The sequence below is a fragment of the Anneissia japonica genome, unplaced genomic scaffold (genome assembly GCF_011630105.1).
Source record: "Anneissia japonica isolate Jap-2015-1 unplaced genomic scaffold, ASM1163010v1 scaffold699_len907043_cov185, whole genome shotgun sequence".
Classification (NCBI taxonomy): domain Eukaryota; kingdom Metazoa; phylum Echinodermata; class Crinoidea; order Comatulida; family Comatulidae; genus Anneissia; species Anneissia japonica.
In genome coordinates, this window is record NW_022722982.1 from 667026 (window position 1) to 687034 (window position 20009).

Below are 20009 nucleotides of genomic sequence, written 5' to 3' on the forward strand. Positions count from 1 at the left end.
GGTCATGACAAAGATTTAGAAAATTAAAGCAAAATATTTATACAAAAGTAGGGTATTATTGTTGATGTGTTAAAACATGTTTTTAAGGATTTGGAATCAGCAGTAAAAGGTGTCCTACAGTACAAAAGGAGGGGTTGTATGATGATATCAGCATATGAAAATCAAAGTTAATTTGAGGGACACCCCCTTTACGTCGAATTGCCGCTACGGGAAAATGAAAAGGGAATTTGAGTCTCAAAACTTCAGGTTTTTCTATTCACAAGGCCGGAGGGTGCAAACAATCAAAAATCTATGACCTGTAATGCTGTAATGCATTTGTTGAGAGGCGCACACCCCTTAACCTCAAACTGCCGCTACAGGAAAATGAATGAATTGGCGAGTCTTAAAATTTCAGGCTTTTCAGTTCACATAGATATCTATATCACTGAGTCAGTGTGGAAAAAAAAAATAATAAAAATCTATGACCCATATGCGCTTGCATGTGGCTAGAGACAACTACCCATAGATAATAATATATTTGTAATATGGGGGGTATATACCCACTCATATAAACGCAGGGTGACCTCGAATATCACAAAATAATTTGCATCGTTAAGCAAAGTGGCTACTTTGAGTGCAGTTAACTTCAAAAGGAAAGGGATGTGACAGTTAATCTAAGGTCATATTTGTGAAATACGGTAAAAAGTAAGTTGGAATACCAAGTTTGACCTTGATAGCTATTACGGTACCAATTCCGAGTTATAAGCTTCCAAAGTTGAATTAAATTGCGTTTACACATCTTGAAGAACCACGCCCCTTTTTTGAGGAGGTCAATATCTCGGAAACTACATATCCTATAAGGCTAATTTTTTTTGTTAGTTTTTCATATAGTGGATCATTTTTATGGAGTTTATCAAAATCTGAGACGGTCATACAGGAATTTATTTTAAATCTGGTTGATTTGACATGGAATGACCCAACAATAGGTCAAAGGTTGGAATGTATCATTTCCGGTCACTATTTGAATATTTTTTTCATTAAGACGAATATAAACATGAAACTCCTGAACAATTTGCAATCAGTTGCGAGTGTCTGTGACCAGTAGTTACCGAGATATGATAATACAAGATCAAAGGTCAAACTTTCAAAAATCACATTTCCCGCCATTTTTGGAGAAAAAGTTGTATTACAACAGATAGGAACATGCATATTGTGAACAGTTTGATACCAAAATCAAGCCTCTCTGACTAGTGGTTATCTAGAAAAACGCCCCCAAACGGGACTTCCCCCCCCCCCCATATCTGGGAGGTATAGGAGCTATATTTTATCTAAATTGGTCAATCTTGCCAAATCCATCGAGAAAAAAATGTATCCTAAAATTAGTCACGGATCTCATGAAAAAATCCGAATATCTTTCACTTACTCGGTCAAGTATAACGAAAGGTCAAGTCATGTCATATGCGTGAGATCGAGAGCTGAGAGAGGAAGTGAAGCGCTTGAATTGTATGTACATACAAAGTGATAGGTGTGAATGTAATGTTGAATAGGTTTTAAAATGATTGCTTTATTATTTTCAGGTAAGCAACGTACTAATAATATAATTTTGAACGTACTTGTAAAGATGCAGTATTCTTAAGGAAAAAATACAAATTAATGTTATTGTGATCAGCAGAGTACTACTACTACTAGGCCTAGGCCTTCGGCCTAGTAGTCTAGGGCCTGACCTAGCTGCTGTTGCCTAAGCCCACATGCTTGGTAGTAGAAAGCATGAACAACGGATGTGTGTGTAGGCATGATGATGATACAGCGTTCCTCACAGATCCGGGATTGAGGATGCTTACGGTAGGCCTCGCCGACTAAGAGAACAACTGATTATTGCACTCTTGGTGTGTGATTAGATGTCTGCAATACTCGCCCTCACATGTGTTTTCATGACAGCAGGGGCGGATCCAGATATGTCCAATCGGGACGATCGGGAGACAACACATCCTGTATGAGGTGCCATACGCAGCAAAAGTCAATGTTAAAATCAAAATGTAATTGCAAAATTCAATGTCTAACTTATCTAAATTTCTCAAAATGAAGTTCTAATTTTTCAAAACGTAGTTCAAATTTTTCAAAATGTAGTTCTAATTTCTTTAAAATGTTAATTCAAATTCAAAACGTAGGGCCTGACACGATCAAACGCCCTCTTCAAATTCTCTTCCAAAACGTAAATCAAAAACCAGCCTGGCTTGAAATGCACTTTACAACACTAGAAATGGACTTTTGCTGCGTATGGCACTAGACTTGCGAAATGTAAATCAAAACTAATCAGCCAAGCATGACAGGGGCCTGTTCAATTAATGATGGGGGAATCATTTTTCGCTGCAGTCCAATGCCGTGAACAACGCTTCCCAGTGCGTCTGCTAATTTAATGGTCAGGGTACTGTGATCACGAGCCCTATGCTTGGCATTATATAGGTTAGGCTTATGTGAGCCTGGATTTGCAACAAGGTCTTGGACTAGGCCTATAATATAGTAAAATTCTGTATAAAAGTAGTCATATGATTACAGGTTTACATTGTACCAAGATCGATATTAACGATCGCATTTATTTTTCATTGAAAATAAAAAGAAAACTTTAAATAATTTAACTTCAGGATTTTAAAATTTTCCAAACCTGTACGCTTAAAAAAAAAATAAAATAAAAACTAAATACATAAAGTTACAATCGATCCAACAAAGGAAAAGCACTATCTATTTCCTTACATTCCAAAAAGGAGGATTTTGGATGCTTTTAAAATTTGCTGGAGATTGAAAAATTAACTGTTAACTCTGTTGTTAGAGAACATAGAATGGTATAGGACTGGTATAGGCCTTCAGTAAGACTATGTACTCTAGGTGTAAATAAATAAAGAGAATAGGCCAATTTTAGTGAGAACTAAACATGGGGCCTACATTTAACAAAGGGCCTATATACAATGCAAAGCGGATTGATCACAAAATCAGAAGCATTATTTCAAACATCAGAACCCAGCTTTTATTGTTTAAAACTGTCGGGGCCCCATTGAATGAAACTATGGTATGATAGTTTATATTATATTTTTTTAAAACTACAATGTCGGGGCCCCTCGCGCCTGGCCGTGTGTACAACAATTTAACTAGGAAATCAAAAGGTTTAAAAAAAATGACTCAAAAAATAAACAAATCAAACAATTGTTTAAAAACATAAATACCTAAACTACACTTAAATCTTAAACTAACTTAATTACACTAGAACAAACGCGAACAAAACAAAAATACTGTAGTTTATGTTAGAAACTACCATAACGGTTAAGTGTATAACAATGTCGCAATTATATACTTTTTAAATAAGGACAATTTCTTAACATTTTTAACATCATTGCTAATTTCATTCCAAAGTTTGGCACCTCTATATGACAAACTTCTCTTTTTGTAGTCAGTTTTTTGTTTTGGCAATATAAATTCTGGTTTAGTTCTTACAGTAATTATTTTTAGAGACAAATCTGTTAGATAAATAATGAGGTATTAGTATTATCGAAATACCGTACTGTACCCATGCTGTATCGACCCGTAAAAACTAGCCACACACAGACGGCAGTAATAAGTAGAGAAGGGCCTAGCCAAGCTAGTCGGGAAGGGGGATGATTAAAAATAGATAAAATAATATTAAAAATATTTAATAATATTAGTATTAATAATAATATTAATAACAATAAAAAACAATACAAATGTGGTTTGGCTCAGTGGTTTTCATTCTAGTTTTTGAACTTGTAGTCAGCAGGTGTTCCCCAAATTGCATTGTTGGCAGGCTGTCAAGTGGCTGCTGTTTCAGCCCTAGGTGCCAGCATTTTCATGGCAAATAAATAAGTCTCTTAAAACAAAAAGCATTAACAGGATGGAGTCCCCCATGTCAATACGATAATTTAAATGTCATGGTATATCGGAAATGAAACTAAAATATTAAGATATGTTGTTGACTGTAGCCTAAACCCTTTGGAATTAATTTATGGCGATGAAAACCAAATTCATAATTATAAATACTGTAATTTAAATTTCATGATATTTATCAGAAATGAAATTATTGCTGCGAAGCAGCCAATTCATATTCTTGACAGCAATTTGACCTCTGAAGGTCATTGTTTGTCAAAAAACAAGGGCCTAAGACGACTGAAAAGCAGAGTTTCCTTCTTTTGTTCTGCCGGGTAAAATCAATTACTTTAGGCGACGTTTGTAGACTAACCAACATGTACCAACGTCCGCATGTTGCGCTAGCCTTATCCTACTCTAGGCCTAGACTAGCTAGGATGGTATAGGCCTAGCCTTAATGGGACGAAGGTCCCAATGAAAAACAACGTTGCTCCTTGATCGCTAACATTGTCTATTTAACATCACAATAATTCATTATTAGACCTATAGTTGTTTTTTGAATTGTACTCCACAAATCTCAGCCGATACCTCGCACAACTCGAGTAATGTCTCGTATCTATTGTCGTGACATCATGGCTCGCTGGCTCACACTTGCGATGTATCGCACTTGTGATCAAATAACACACTGGCTTGCACTTTGGTAACACTCTTTGGCAGTCAACTCGCCCCTAGTAAACCCGCCCTTAGAAAATTGCCCCATAAAAAAATGTACACTTCCTAGACCATGCAGTCTTCAAAATAAAAATTGTAACCTTTGGTAATCAACTACATTTTCCACATACATACAAACTTTTGAAACTTTATTAAAAAAACGTAAACCATAATTCACTACTATAGACACTTTTTGACAGAAATGAAAAATTACGACTTTGTTACCCAATGAGAAGTGTTCTAATATAGACAATGAGTCGTGTCTCATATTATTTGTTATATTTTTATTACTCATTATTTTCACTTGACTCACATAAATAATTTTGTTCGAAGAACATTTATATGCAGTTGTACTTCGCAGCACTTCACTTGCAATTTGCAATTTCTAGTAATAATATTAAAATACCTTGTTACATGCTATACCCTTACCTAAAAGTAACATAACAAAATTCACACATAAGATAAAGGTAAAGATGAAGTGGCGTTTTTTTGTAGGAAATATTTCTTATTGTTATTATTATTATTATTATTATTGTTATTATTATTATTGTTATTATTAAAAAGTGTTTATATAGCACCTTTACAAAAAAAAAATCAAAGCACTGTACATCAAAACACATAATTACAAAGATAAAAGTAAGTACAATATTTCAAATCAATCAATAAAAATGGACAAGACAAATTACAACATTCAATAAAAATTCCAAAGTTCAAAGTGCTGTACATTATTTAAACCCACTTTTTACAATAAAAAATCAATTAATAAAAAAATGGCAAGTACAAATCACGATACCGGAATTCAATAAAATTTCCTACAGAAAGCTAGTTAGCGTTTTGGTAATTACAGTATAAACAATCCAATATTTTTATTAATTTTCATAATTTTTATAATTGTGTTTGAGACTTGATAAAGTAAAATAAATTTTGTTTCAAATACCAAGTGAATTGCTTCAGCATTGTTTTCATAAAAAGTGAAAGATTTTACATTTAGTCAAGAAGGTTCTTCATAAATATTAATTTCAAATGCACTTTTATCAATGGTCATTCCGCTACTGTGATTCCGCTACCAGACCTAGGGTGGAAATTATAGATGGATTCCATAGTTATGTAAATATGATAATTATTCCAAGAATTAGAATGGAGTATAAATATGACATTAGATTAAAGTTAAAAAGTTCAGCAAAATTGTGATTCCGCTACCATGAAATTGCCCCGATATAAAAAATAAAAATAGCGACAGTAAAACACAAGTGTGTAATAAAATTATGAATCAGTCAAGTATAGATAGATGAAAACCATTAAAAAAACTACTCTCTAGGAAAAGGTGTGTTTTAAAAAATTTTTCAAAAGATTGCACAATGGGGGCCTGGCAGATCTCATAGGGGAGATTATTCCATAATTTTTGGACCAATCACAGAAAAAGCACTTTCACCAAAAACTCTTTTTGTAATTGGAACTACAAGGCGTAGGAGATCATCAGAGGACCTAAGACCTACACGACCAGGCTGAAACTTTTAAGGAATATCTTGAATGTTGGACCTATTTTATGAACACCATTGTACACATGCAGTAAGATCTTAAAGTCTATTCTCTGCTGGACTGGCAACCAGTGAAGTTCTCGTAGCAATGGCAAGGTTCAGGGCCGGCGGAACGTTTTTCAAAGTGGTGGGGGGGGGGGCGCCACTTATAAGATGAATGGGAATATGAATCATGCAGATCTGGAATCAAACCTAGGTGGTGGGGTCAACATTCCTCCCCTGGGAAAATTTTGATTTCTAGATGGCAAGAAATGACCTTTCTTGACTTTTGAGCTAGGTGTCTAATGACTTTGTTCTTCAAAATTCAAGGTTTTCCCCCTCTTGAAAACGGTAAGGTGAATTTTCTCATTACAGTAAATAGGCCTGTTATGTGTGTACATACATGTAAAAAAAGTGAGTAGTTGCATTTGTATTCTTTTTTCAATGAATCTATAAGCTCCAAAGAATAGGGGGATTCCTAGATGGTGGAAAATGAGCTTTTTCCCGACTCCTGAGGTGTCTTAATTACTTTTACATGTAAGTTCTTCAAAATTCAAGGTTTTCCCCTCTTGAAAAGGGTCAGGTAATTTTTTCTCATTGTTATTACAGTAAATAGGCCTTATGTGTGTATACATACAGTACATAAAATTTAAAAAAAAATGAGTAGTTGCATACTAATTTTCCATGAATCGATGAATCCCAAAAAGAGAGGGGGGTCCAGGAAAATTTTGATTCCTAGAAGGTGGGAAATGAGTTTTCTCGACTTCTGAGGTGTCTTTTAATCACTTTTAAGTTCTTCAAAATTCAAGGTTTTCCCCTCTTGAAAATTATTATAATGAATCAATGAACCCAAAGAGAAAAGGGAGGTTCAAGTTCTTCCCAAGAAAATGTTGATTTCTAAATAGTGAGAAATGAGCTTTCCCGACTTCTGAAGTATCTTTTAGCGACTTTAATTTAAGTTCTTCAAAATTCAAGGTTTTCCCCTCTTGAAAACGGTCAGGTAAATTGTTCCCATTGTTATTACAGTAGATAGGCCTTCTGTGTCACATACAAAAAAAAAAAAATTGAGTAGTTGCATACGATTTTTTTTTCCATGAATCGATAAATCCCAAAAAAAAAGGGGGGGTCTGGGGGTTCAGCCCCATGAAAATTTTGATTCCTAGAAGACGGGAAATGAGCTTTCCCGACTTCTGAGGTGTCTTTTAATTACTTTTAAGTTCTTCAAAATTCTAGGTTTTTCCCTCTTGAAAATGGTCAGGTAATTTTTTACCATTGTTGTTACAGTATATAGGCCTTATATGTATATACAAACATAAAAAAAGATTAAGTTGCATACATATTTTTTTCCATGAATCGATAAATCCCAAAAAGAAAGGGGGGGGGGGTCCGTCCTGTGGTTCCTTCCACGGAAAAATTTTGATTCTTAGGTGGCGGGAAATGAGCTTTCCCGACTTCTGAGGTGTCTTTTAATGACTTTTAATTTCTTCAAAATTCAAGGTGCCCCCCACCCCCATGGGTCCTGAAAAGGTAGGTCTAGAATTCTTTTTCTTTTCCCCCCTTTTTTTTGTTGCCCAAGGAAGGGGTCAGGACCAATGATCCCCCTCCACCAGATCCGCCAATGTGAATTGCGAGAAATTGTAACTCGGGTACTGGGTAAACATTCTCTTTCCCATCCTTCTCCTCCTTCTTCCCTCCTTTTCTTGAATTGCGAGAAAATGTAACTTGGTCGGGTACTGGATAAACATTCTCTTTCCCATCCTTCTCCTCCTTCTTCCCTCCTTCTTTTCTTGAATTTCCGATCATACAAAAATCTCCAGACATATATTTTTTGCCAAAAAGGGGGGGGGGGCCCCCCGGTTCCGCCGGCCATGAGGTTCTTCTGTGCCTATCAACGCAAAAAAACCAGTCTCTCGGCACGATTTTGAAGTTTTTGAAGTTGCTGTACATTGGAGCGCGAAATACCGCCAGTAATCCAACCGAGAAAGAATCAAAGATCGTACAGTACTGCATTGGAGCAAGTACTCTGATCAATGAAGGGTGCTTAATATTATGTAAATACTAGTTAACTGTGCGAGGAATAGATGATACCTGTAAATCCATCTTAAAACAAGGATCAAAAATTACCCCAAGGCTCCTCTGATGATGAGGGAACAATGCAGATTCGCCAATTAGAAAACTAAAACGTTGAATGGAACTCAGTTGCCTTTGAGGTGAGATTAGAAAGAATTTAGTCTTTGTTTCATTTAGCTTTAACTTATTTTCCAGCATCCACAATTTCACTACAGTGATGCATTTTGTTAAGCGAAATTGCGCAGCTACCCTATCGGCTACTTTTGGGTCATAACTAATGTACAATTGTGTGTCGTCAGCATAATATGATACAAAACACCAAAGCGCTTAAAAATATCATCAGTTACTGGCTTTGAATAGGCATTGAAAATTGGCATACTTGCAACTGATCACTGAGGAACACCATATTTAATTGGATAGACATTACTGCCTGATACACATATTCAGCTGCTGCGTTCACAAAGATATGAACTGAACCAATTTCCGACGATTCCTTCTAGCGGCTTATCATCAAACCACTTAGGACATCTTATGGTTCTCTGAGAGCGAGTCATATCCGGACACTGTTTGTTAGCAAGTTTTCGCATTCTCGCGTTATACTCAGTGGCTTGTTTGTTAGGGTTGTTGTATGTGATAAGATTGCAAAGTTCTTAAGTTAATAAGACTTTTAAAAACATCAAGGTGAAGATCACTGAACTTTCTCATAGTGATTAATTTTCTTTCTGGCAGTGGCTTTGAATTGTCGATAATACATTCTATCGTATGATGATCTGTGTTGTACCTATTTGGGGAGACATTACATGTAACCAGCAGATCGTCTTCTACACGACAAATCACATGATCAAGTATGTGACCCGACTTTTGTGTTGGGATATCAACAAATTGCTTAAGATCGTGTTCATAAAGCAGTGTCAGATAGTGCGAAACTTCACGCTTCAAAGGATCGTTGACATGAAGATTCATATCACCCAAAATAAAAGGCTTCCCGGACAAATTTGCAATTTCAGATAAGAAGTTATCAAATTCTTCCAAAAATTTGGCCGTTGTGAAACCGTTCTTTTGACTGGGTGGAGGACAATATACTGTATAGCGATAATGCGAAATGATTTAGATAAATTAGTAATACATGCATATTCGAACGTGTCCACAGTAAAAAAAATTGAACTTTTTAACGCCTATTCTAGGCCTACATGTATGCGTATTTAACCTATTGTTTCCATGTTGTATAATTGACGATAAATATTCCTTGGTATTATTGCTTTTTCTTATTTTCTCTCTTCCTCAGCATTTTGTTTACTTCCATCAGCCTTTGGAGGTGGAGAATCAACTTTCAATCCTGTACTAAGATTGGGTGATGAGTAAGACAGTTTTACAGTTTTTTTAATTTTTTTTAATTAGGTATATATATTAATATTAGGTTAGAGATATACTGTATGGACAAGACTGTAAAGTATGGTCTGCACAGGGAATATATTGTCCATGGAAAAATTAGGTTTACTTTCATCAGCATTTGGAGGTGGAGAATCAACTTTCAGTCCTGTACTAGGATTGGGTGATGAGCAAGACAGTTTTACAGTTTTGTCCGCCCAAAAAAAAAAGTGCCGATATATTATACATATTTTTGAATTAGTTTATTATAAATAATATTCTTAAATAAATTACTTAGCAAGTGAAGTCTCACCATGATTTACGGTAATTTACAGTACAGCGTCACTATTTGGTATCCAATGACGTCAGTACCCTAAAGTAACCAAGCGTAAAAGGTGAATTGTAATAAGAACAACATAATCATGCTTCAGCACTAGTGTGTAATGCGTTGTTGCTTTTGTCATATTAAGCCTACATTACTCATACTATATGAAACAGAATATATTTCAATTAAGATAACACCAGTTGGGAAATGTTATAAGGCCTAACAAAATTAATTCTTCGTCGCACATCACAGTGTGTTGAAAAATTATTGTTGAAATTCGAGCATTGAATTTTCAAATTTTCCAATTAAAAACAGTTAAAAAAATAACGATTGTTATGCGAGTCTATCAATAAATTTCAATGATGCAAGCAGCATCTTGCTGGCATCACAATTATATATAGAAACTCAAATCACAATCACAACAACATGGCAAGCCATGATGTGTCTGGTCAACCGTCTCGCTATGTATTTTGGATTGTTTTGTCACCATACAACGTGGCGCTGCATGCCTAGCGATCACGACGGGCCGGGTTGTGTGTCAGATTCCCTCAACACAAAAGGGCATCAATAAGATTCAATCGATCCAACGCAGTGCAGCCAGGTACGTCCTGAATGACTATTCCTTTAGAAGCAGCGTTACAACCTTGCTCTCCAATCTTGAATGGAAGTCACTTCAACGTCGTAGAAAGGCGGCAAAAGCAACAATGATGTAATGCATCACAAACAACCTTGTTGAAATTCTGGAGTATCATAGTGTTCCAAGCTACAAAGCTATAAGGGGTCACCTCCAGAAATTTATGGTTCCAGCTGCATGCACTAGCGTACTTAATGATTCGTTCTTCCCAGACACCATACGTATATGGAATTCATTACCAAAAGATGTAGTTGCTACAATTCAAATATTTAAAACCAGAATAAACAGGATTAATTATTTAAACAAAACTAAATTCATCCGATCCGGTCAGTGCAGTTGTCACAACACATTGTGTGAGATTCAACTAAGGTTATGCACAGTAACGAAAGATGATGATGATTCTTAGAGTTTGGAACCATTCAACAGTAGAGATATACAATCAAATGTGACAAGTTAGTAAAAAACAAAATTGTCCATTATTTTATACTGTTGGGATTATCTGCTTCAGCATTGAGCTGTAGGAAAAACATTCCGCATTGAATTTTTGAAGCCAGAAGTGATGTGAAACAAAAAAAAAAAAAAAAAATGCTCCATTCCGCATTGAATTTTTGAAGTCAGAAGTGATGTGAGACAAAGAATTAATCTTTTTTGGCCTATCTCAAAAAAATGTTGTAATATTTATTTCACATGCAATTTTCTACTTTTTTAAAATGACAGGTTTATTGAGTTAAGTAAGGAAGGAAGTTGGCTTGTATCAGTGAGTATAATCTCTACTACTGATTTTATAGAATTGATTTACTGTAGCATAATCAGGTACATAATATCCCATTTTTGAAATTATGAACTAAATTTGTAATGACTTGCCAGGTACATTGCTCTATCCAAGTTTAGCAACAGGCCAGAGTAGTGCGTAGGATCGGGGTGGTTCTAGATAAGTTCTTTGTATTATTACTTTCTGTGTATTCATATTAAAATAATTTTGAATGGCCCAGGTAGGCAAAGAAGAAGTAGGTACAGTAATTGTAGACCTGCTAGACATTGAACGTTGGAGAATGAAGAAAAACCAAGAAATATGCATAATGGCTGTGCAGTTTAGTCAGCAGTTCTGTGCATTGAACGAACAGGCCTACTATTTAGGCAGGTCTTCTCAAAGAAAAATAGATGTATGCTTTCATGAGTTTCTTTGATGGCACTAGGTTACCTCTAAAAAGCCGCTTTCAGACAGACTTTCCGGCAATATTGTGTTAATAGTATAGTTACACTTGCTGCCATAAACCATTGATACCAACCAGATTGCGGTACATTTGCAGTAATATAATGCCTTTCTGTATGAGTGGATCACGCACGATGAGACAGTCGGAGAGCCGTTTTGGAGATTTTGATCGTTATTGCAAAATTTTAAATCACTGACTGATGGCGTCCTTTAGTGTTATTGAAAATTGCGCTAAATTCGAACTACAGTAAATGTCTTTTACTGTAATTTACTGTTTCCCCATATTCGATCATAAAGCTTATAATGAGGCCACGTGTGCCTCCTCTCACCAATTCAAATTTTGAACCACTCGCTTATCCCACGAAGATGAATCCCAAACCTGTGCCTGACAAATTCATAATCACCCTTGAAGTTGTATATAAGAAACTGCAAACGGTTAAAGTAAATAAATCCCCAGGCCCCGATGATAACCATCCTGGATTTTAAAGGAGTTTGCAGAGGTTTTAGCCAAACCCTTATGTGCTATTGCAAACACTAGTCTACATCCGTCGTACCAACTGATTGGAAATGTGCTAAGACCGAAATCTCTGACCTCTGTTAGTGGAAAGCTGGTTGAGGGTCTAATTGGAGAAATGCTTTTGGATGAAATTAGTGATAAGATTCATCTAAACCAGTTTGGATGTACTAAAGGATTATCCACTCTCGATGCGTTGGTCTCTTTATATTGACAAATTGGTTTGATGCCGCTGACAAAGGGGATGAAACTAGAGTTTTGTTGTTAGACTATAAAAAGGCTTTCGACCTAGTGGATCACAATGTCTTGATTACCAAAAATACTCTTGGTGTAAGTAATATTATCAGTAATTGGATAGCAGCTTTCCCACATTGGTGGGAACACTCATGCTTACGGTGGGAACACTCGTAACATAATTTGGTAGAACCCACCGTATATGTATATGTACATATATATATGATGCAGCACCACTTTACCAATAGGCCCTAAATAAAAGCAGATACGATTATAAGCTCAAAATTTCACCACCGCAAGAACCCAAAAACGAGAAGCACAGCCAATCCTGCAAAGGTAACATAATTTGGTAGAACCCACCGTAAGCACAAGTGTTGCCACCAATGTCGGGAAAACTTTCCTCGAGGCTTTACATCAAGCATTCCCACAAAATCACACACTACATAAATTGTTTAATCAGAACACTGTCAAAATTAGTTTCAGTTGCACTGGAAACCTCAAACAGACCATTGATAGTTACAACAACAAAACCATAAACAAGAAAACAATCAGCCAACCAACAAAGGATGCAACTGCAGGATGCCCGAAGAATGCCCTATGTCTGCAACCAGCCACTGCCTCAAAGAATGTGTTATCTATCAGGCAAAGGTTACAAACTAATAAAAAACCAAACCAAACATACGTATGTAGGCCTCACAGAAAACGCATTTAAAACAAGATACAATAACCACAAAGCCTCCTTCAGGAACAAATCCAAGAGACTTAACACAGAACTAAGCAAGTACATATGGGAACTAAAAGAAAAAAATATGGACAATATTAAATGGAACATTCTCAAACAAACTAAACCATATAACCCATCATCAAAAAGATGCAACATGTGCATATGGGAAAAATATTTTATAATTTGCAAACCTGAAATAGCTACACTAAATATTCGTAATGAACTCGTTTCAGCATGCAGGCATGCCAACAAATTTCTTCTAAGAAATTTTGTAACTTAATTTCATTTTAACCCCCTCCTAGCATGCAAAAATCTTTCCCATGTAATGTTGCTACTTAACTTATGTTTATCACTTTAATCCCTTTCATTGTTTATCAAACCTTGAATCAGACCCAACTAAGGCTATGTTCACACACACGGCGTAAGGCTGGCTTAAGCCTGGCGTAGCATACGCCTTTGTGTGTGAACTAGGCAGTGGCGTTGTTAAAGCCACTCACTACGCCACGTCCTTGGCGTTATTAACGCTACCTGCAGATCCCAGATTAGCTAACGCCACTGAGCTAACGCCAGTGATGCTTGAATGATTTGACCTCATTTCAAGAGATTGACCAATCACGATTACAATATATTAGCTACTTTGGTCTCTTTTCTGTGCTCTCTATAAATGAAATGGTAAAGGGGTTCCTTTTCTATTGCATTTTACTATAGTTATAATGTATATAATTTATTGATTGTGTTTTGTAAGATATTTTAACCATTTAGACTGTAGATCTATTAAAACATGCAACATTTACAATGCTAGCTCAAAAATCAAAAGTAAAATTGTTCATTTAAAATACAATAATCATATAAGTTCAATTCGAACAATTCACAGATTTAAAAGTTTTCATGATGCACTGTTAATTTTACTACTGTTAACACGTACCGTACATTATTTAAAACTGAAAACTATTCCATTCCACATAGGCCTATATTACTGCTAGTTTAACGAACGCCGTTTGTGTGAACACTTTGGAATTTTAATCCATGGACTAGCTTACGCCTGGCGTAAGCCACGCCAGTCTTACGCCGTGTGTGTGAACACAGCCTAACTGAACCCTTTGAATTACCCCTCTGGCTTTCTGCGCATGCTCAGCTAATCTCAATCAATTGTATTTCTATGTTTTTTAGTCATTAGGCAATTTTATCTGAAGAGTGTCACACCATTTGTGTGGTACGAAACTAAGTAGTGATAAAATGTCTAATCAAAGCTTCTGTCGAACCTCGCTTTATATATAAAATCACCTCTTGGTATGCTTTGTTGTTAGTTTGGGTTAGGAATCAGTTATTTTAGAAATGCTGTACACTCATCAACCATTACAGCACAGTGGGTGGTTACTAATTGGTCTGCATAGAGTTTTTTTTTTTGAGTGAAAAAGCTTTTAGTGGGAAATTAGAATTAAATTAAAAATTAATCACCTTGAGGCCTTCGGTAATAATGACCAAATCCGAGGAGAATTTAATAAGATTTAAATAGTTTATTACACTGTAAAACCTCAAATTTTTTAGGCACTTGGATAAGATCCTTTTCAAGATGGGCTACTTTTCAAGATAGTTTTTTGTTTTTTCAAAATTACATTTGCAAACTAAAGAGGGTTTTGTGAGGGTCTTCTTTTCAAAATGAATGCTTTAAATATTTGGAGTTAACTATGGAATTCAAACTTCTGTTTAACATGTTAAAAAAACTCACAAAAACATTTTAAAAAATGCATTCAAATTTATAGTTTGACACCTTTTGAGCAGTAAACCGGAATATTTTTACTCTCAATACCAAGAATGGACATTGGTATAGGACTAGTGTATGTGTACTGTACATCGTATAAATACAATCTTGTCAATTTTGACCATTTACCATGGGGGATTTCCAGTTTAGTGTGTTTTCATAGGATTCTAATCTATACCATACAACCTACACCCTAATTTGTAAGTTGTTATACAGTATATTGTTATATATTGTATATTGTTATTGTACAGTATATTTGCAAATATTTCAAATAAGAATGGCGATGCAAGTTTCATTGACATGTATATTTGGATATTTTTAAAATCTTGCATGTATTGTTAATTCATCAAGTTTTATGCACCCTGGTGTGGACACTGTAAACAGCTGAAACCAACGTGGACAACGGTTGGGCAAACCTTTGCAGTAACCAATTCCAAAATCAGAGTTGCTGTCATTGATGGTACAAAAAGTACTAGTAAGTGAATATAATCACAAATTAAGTAAAGATCGTTATTGTTGTGAGTTTTAGCGTTTGGGTAAGGTGTTGCTTTTAGGAAGGATAACAGCATTAATATACAAATTTTAAAAAATATACGTTTATATTACGCTAAAGACTATTGGATGAGGATAACAGCATTAACATATAAATTAAAAAAAATATATTAATATTACTCTTTAGAATAAATTAAATTTTTAATACAGTATTCTTTGTTTTCCTCAGGAGCAATGGATCATTTTAATGTTAGAGGATTTCCTACTATCAAATTGTAAGTACTGTATATAAAATGCTTAATATTGTTGAATTACAGATTAAGATTAATGACTAAAACTTGATTTCTATAAAACCTGTCAAAATATTGGAACAATATTTCGGTATGTTTCAGAACTGTAATGGGGACTGTAATGTATAAAGTGTAATTGCGTATGTGAGTTTATAAATTTTTTACAAACTGAAAAATGGTACACAAAATAGTTTTTAGTGTTGATGTTTAATTTTTTTTTTTTCATTTGTATATACAGACTATTACGGCTACTAAACTACTTTCTTGATGTTTAATTAGGTTTTAAGAATGTCAGTTATTCCTATTTTTTCGCAATTAGGAAAAAATTAATATTAAGGCTAAGTTATTTTATGTATACAGTAGTACTAGTATGTAGTATCTAGCTTGATTGTTTTTTTGTTTTTTTTTTCTTTTGTGAGATCGTCCCACTTTTATTTCAGCATAATGTCTGTTATATAATTACTTAGTACACCTCTCTTTCTGTTCTTCATAATAAGTGTTCAGACCTATCCACTATTGTATTCTTTATTATTATTATTATTTTTTTTTATTATTTTCCTCTATTTTTTGTCTTCCGTAGAAGTCACCCATCACTCATTTATTTATCTATTACATATGTTGATTTTTAACTTATCAAGAACGACCATAGACCATATATTTTTTTGCTTTTTCCCCATTAATTAAAAATTCACATGTAATTAGTCTGTTTAGTTCAGATAAAAACATCTAGCTCGATATTGTATCCTACTTTTGTAGGCGTAGTTGTATTGTCACATGATGCTGGAAACAAAGGATAATCTTTACTAAACTAAATTTTTTGAATAAAACTCAATATCAGTCTATAGATCCATTGTTTGTGGTGTTATACAAGTACAAAAGTAAACTGCAGACAAGCAAGATCAGCCCACATTCCTTACGTTCTGCTACTTTTTTTTTAGCTGTAGTAGACAGAGCAGGGGCATTACTGGTGCCACAACCCCCACTGTAGGCGGTGTGGTGCAGTCTAACTGCATTGTATCATGCCAAACAATACATTTGAGGATCTGCCTACAAAAAATTTGGCTAACTTAAATGCATCGTTTACAGTTTCTGAATCTACTACCACTGCACTAGTGTAGAGTATTCCACATTTTACAATTTCTCTAATTAAAGATATCAGAAAATAATTTTAATTCATAATACAATTAGCTGAGAAGACAACTATCTATGACAGTCATAATAGGTTCATCTACAGTATGTTTATGAGTATTTTATGTAGTCTTATATTGTTTTGTATGGCTTATGGAGAATATATACATGATGTATGTATATTATATATAGTAATAGATCATCTACAGTATGTTTATTTCTTGTAGTCTTATGTATTCACCCATGACTTGTTGATATATAATTCAAACAGGTTGTAATCAGCCTTAGTGGGATTTATTAATTCACCATAAACTTTATGAATTTGATATGAAAGTTTCTATAAATAAGCCTAATTAATTAGATCAGGATATTAACATTTATTTCCACAAACATGTACAGTGCAAGTGGCTTATTGTTATATTTATTACTATACTGTTGCAAAATTAGCATATCAATTTGAAAGTTGGGTTACAATATATGGGGTTACAGTTTAAAAAATAAATATTTTTCTTTATTCAGAATAACATTAACTATAGTTTTTTTTTTACACTATTAAGTATATTACAGTGATTATTATTACCATTCTTATTACTTTCTGCCTCCAAACATTAAAAGATAAAAATGGACTTTTAATAATTAACAACCGGAAGAAAGCAAATATCCTAAATATGCAGTATAAATCTTTCATTATCCATGAGCGTGATATTAATATGCCTAAACTCGACCTACCAGATTTTCCTGAGATGAACAGTATCACATGACCGGGCTGGCCTGATGAGGTCTCTTATTCTTAAAGAATGTGTTTCCGAAATTGCATCAATTCGATCTATTATTTACCAACTCTTTTTATAGGATTCTTCCCTTCCAAAAGCATGGATCCTACTAAATATTTCATCTTTGGTCAAGATTGGAGACAGAACCAATCCTGCCAACATATCTCACTGACTTCCATTTGCTGCAAAGTTTCAGAGCAAAAATATCATGATTCATTTAGTTTAACACTCCACACTGACTATCAACATGGTTTTCGACCTGGCCATTCTTGTTTCAATCAACTCATTCAAACTGTTCATGATCTCTCGCTCCCTGGATTCTTGTAGTCAACTGACATTATAATTATGGACAATTACTTGTCCATTAACAATGATCATAAGCTTATCCAGGGGCAGATTTACGGCTCCTTTTCCCCCTTTTTCGGAGGTAAAAAAAAGAAAAAAAAAAGAAAAAAAGAAAAAAATGAGAGCCCAGACATCTCAAATATTATTTTCAGGCTTCTAGCACACAAAAATTTCTTGGTGGCATGCCCCCGGACCCCCTAGGACAATGTTGTCTCGATCGGCCCAACTTTCGGCCCCCTCTTTTGGACATCTGTATCCGCCCCTGTTATCCCCATTTCAATATGGATTTGTTAATGGTAGATCTTGCTGAACCTTGTTAGCCACTGCAAATTATGAGTGGGCAAAAGTGCTAGATGAGCGTAATCATCCTCCCATCGATGTAATATTTTTAGATTGGAACAACGCTTTTGACAGGATTAGTCGCTCTTTAATGTTGAAAAAGGTGCACAATTATGGCCTCTGTGGTTCTGTCCTACACTTTCATACTAAGCAACACACTTTCGAGATTACGAAAACTTGTTTTTTGAGGGCCACTTACAGAAAATGTTTTTCTGTTAATAGAAACACATCCATCTACGAGTAGGTTTGTGGGTATGTCATTCTGTTGAAAACACTGCTTTGAAAACTTCTGGCGTTGGTATTGTTTTTAAGTATTAGTACATGAGTGAATTTTTTTTGTGCTTGGAAATTGTTAGTGGTAGGGTAGGAGAACCTGGGGTGCAAGTTTTGTTTTTTTATAATGTTAAAGAAATACCAATTATAACGTAATACTCAGCAAGACCTTCATATACAGTACTTATAACTAGCGGTTGATGAGCCTGATGGAACTTAATACTACTAAATACAAAACAATGTCACCAGGACAAATAGACTTGATAACTCGTCCAACTTGGAAAAACTATCCTTACAAATGTAATAACCAGTTATATATATCTTAGTGTAACTTTTACCTCAAAACTTGATTGGATTGCATATTTCTAACAATAAATTCAAGGCCTCTAGAACACTTGGATTTATTCTCAGACTGCTACCGTGACCTGTATATTGTATCAAAATTGAACGTTTTAGCACATCCAATCACAAGACGTGTCTTGCATGATGTCCTATACACACAACATCTTATTGTCATGTTTATCATCTTTTGAAAACCGTTTTGAATATTTATAAAGCTGTTGCTGCAAAATGTCTATAAAATTTATATTTGATTCCTTGACAATATTTTATTCATTTTAATACTGGACTAGACACACTGACCATCTTAAATTTATACACTTTTACTTGCTTACTATTATTTTTTATCATTATTTTATTTAACCACTCCTTGAGTTATAACTAATTGGTAATCAGTGACTAGCAATTAATGCTAGTATATTATTTGTCTAACTTTAAATCAAGGAAGGATATTACAGTATGTTGTTAGTTTTAAAGTGAACTTTTGTATATATTTCTCTTTTTGAAATGTCCCTCTAATGAATTGAGATTTTAATAGTCTGCATAAGGTGACAACTCTATCCAAGATGCATGGTGTTGTACAGCCTTGTCCATTTCTAAGGTGGAAGGCGAAGTTATTAATTTCAATGCACTGATTTCTTAATTCAGTGATGCGTGTTGGTTGATGTAGAATATCTGTAGGTATAGTAAGGTCTGAATGATCTGGATTGAAGTGGGATTTAAAGTGTAATGATAAGCCTGGACATTCTGTATGATTAGATTTCTTTGTCAGGATGTGATCGTGTGTCTTTGTTATTTGAGAAATACCCTTTTCAGACAGACCTGCAAAACCGCATTAATACCGTAGCGAGTTTTGCCCAACTAAATGTGAAAGGGTACAGGGTTCATCGCCGTCTTACCCACTGAGGCATAACAAATCAGACGGTCACGCGAGCAGCCATCAACCGCTGCTGCAGCTAACAAAGCTGATGAAATCGCTAGCTGACGGTTCTTTTAGACGCGAAAATCGGCTGCACCTAGCTGCTCGAAATTCAAGTCGGCCTCGCCTTAAACGCTTCCTAAATTCTTTCTTCCCTTGAACGAAACGCATTAGAAACCTTCTGTTT

The 20009-nt window shown here is 34.9% G+C and overlaps 1 protein-coding gene across 1 annotated transcript in view; it reads left to right on the forward strand.

Moving 5' to 3' along the window:
- Positions 1–1422: 1422 nt before the first annotated feature.
- Positions 1423–20009, forward strand: part of LOC117112040 (protein disulfide-isomerase TMX3-like) — a 50672-nt gene continuing 32085 nt past the window's right edge. The window contains exons 1-5 of the mRNA XM_033255093.1: positions 1423–1556; positions 9436–9508; positions 11195–11234; positions 15276–15399; positions 15646–15691. Of these exons, the coding sequence (XP_033110984.1) occupies positions 1535–1556; positions 9436–9508; positions 11195–11234; positions 15276–15399; positions 15646–15691 (305 nt within the window). The 5' untranslated portion in view covers positions 1423–1534. The remainder of the gene's footprint in view (positions 1557–9435; positions 9509–11194; positions 11235–15275; positions 15400–15645; positions 15692–20009) is intronic.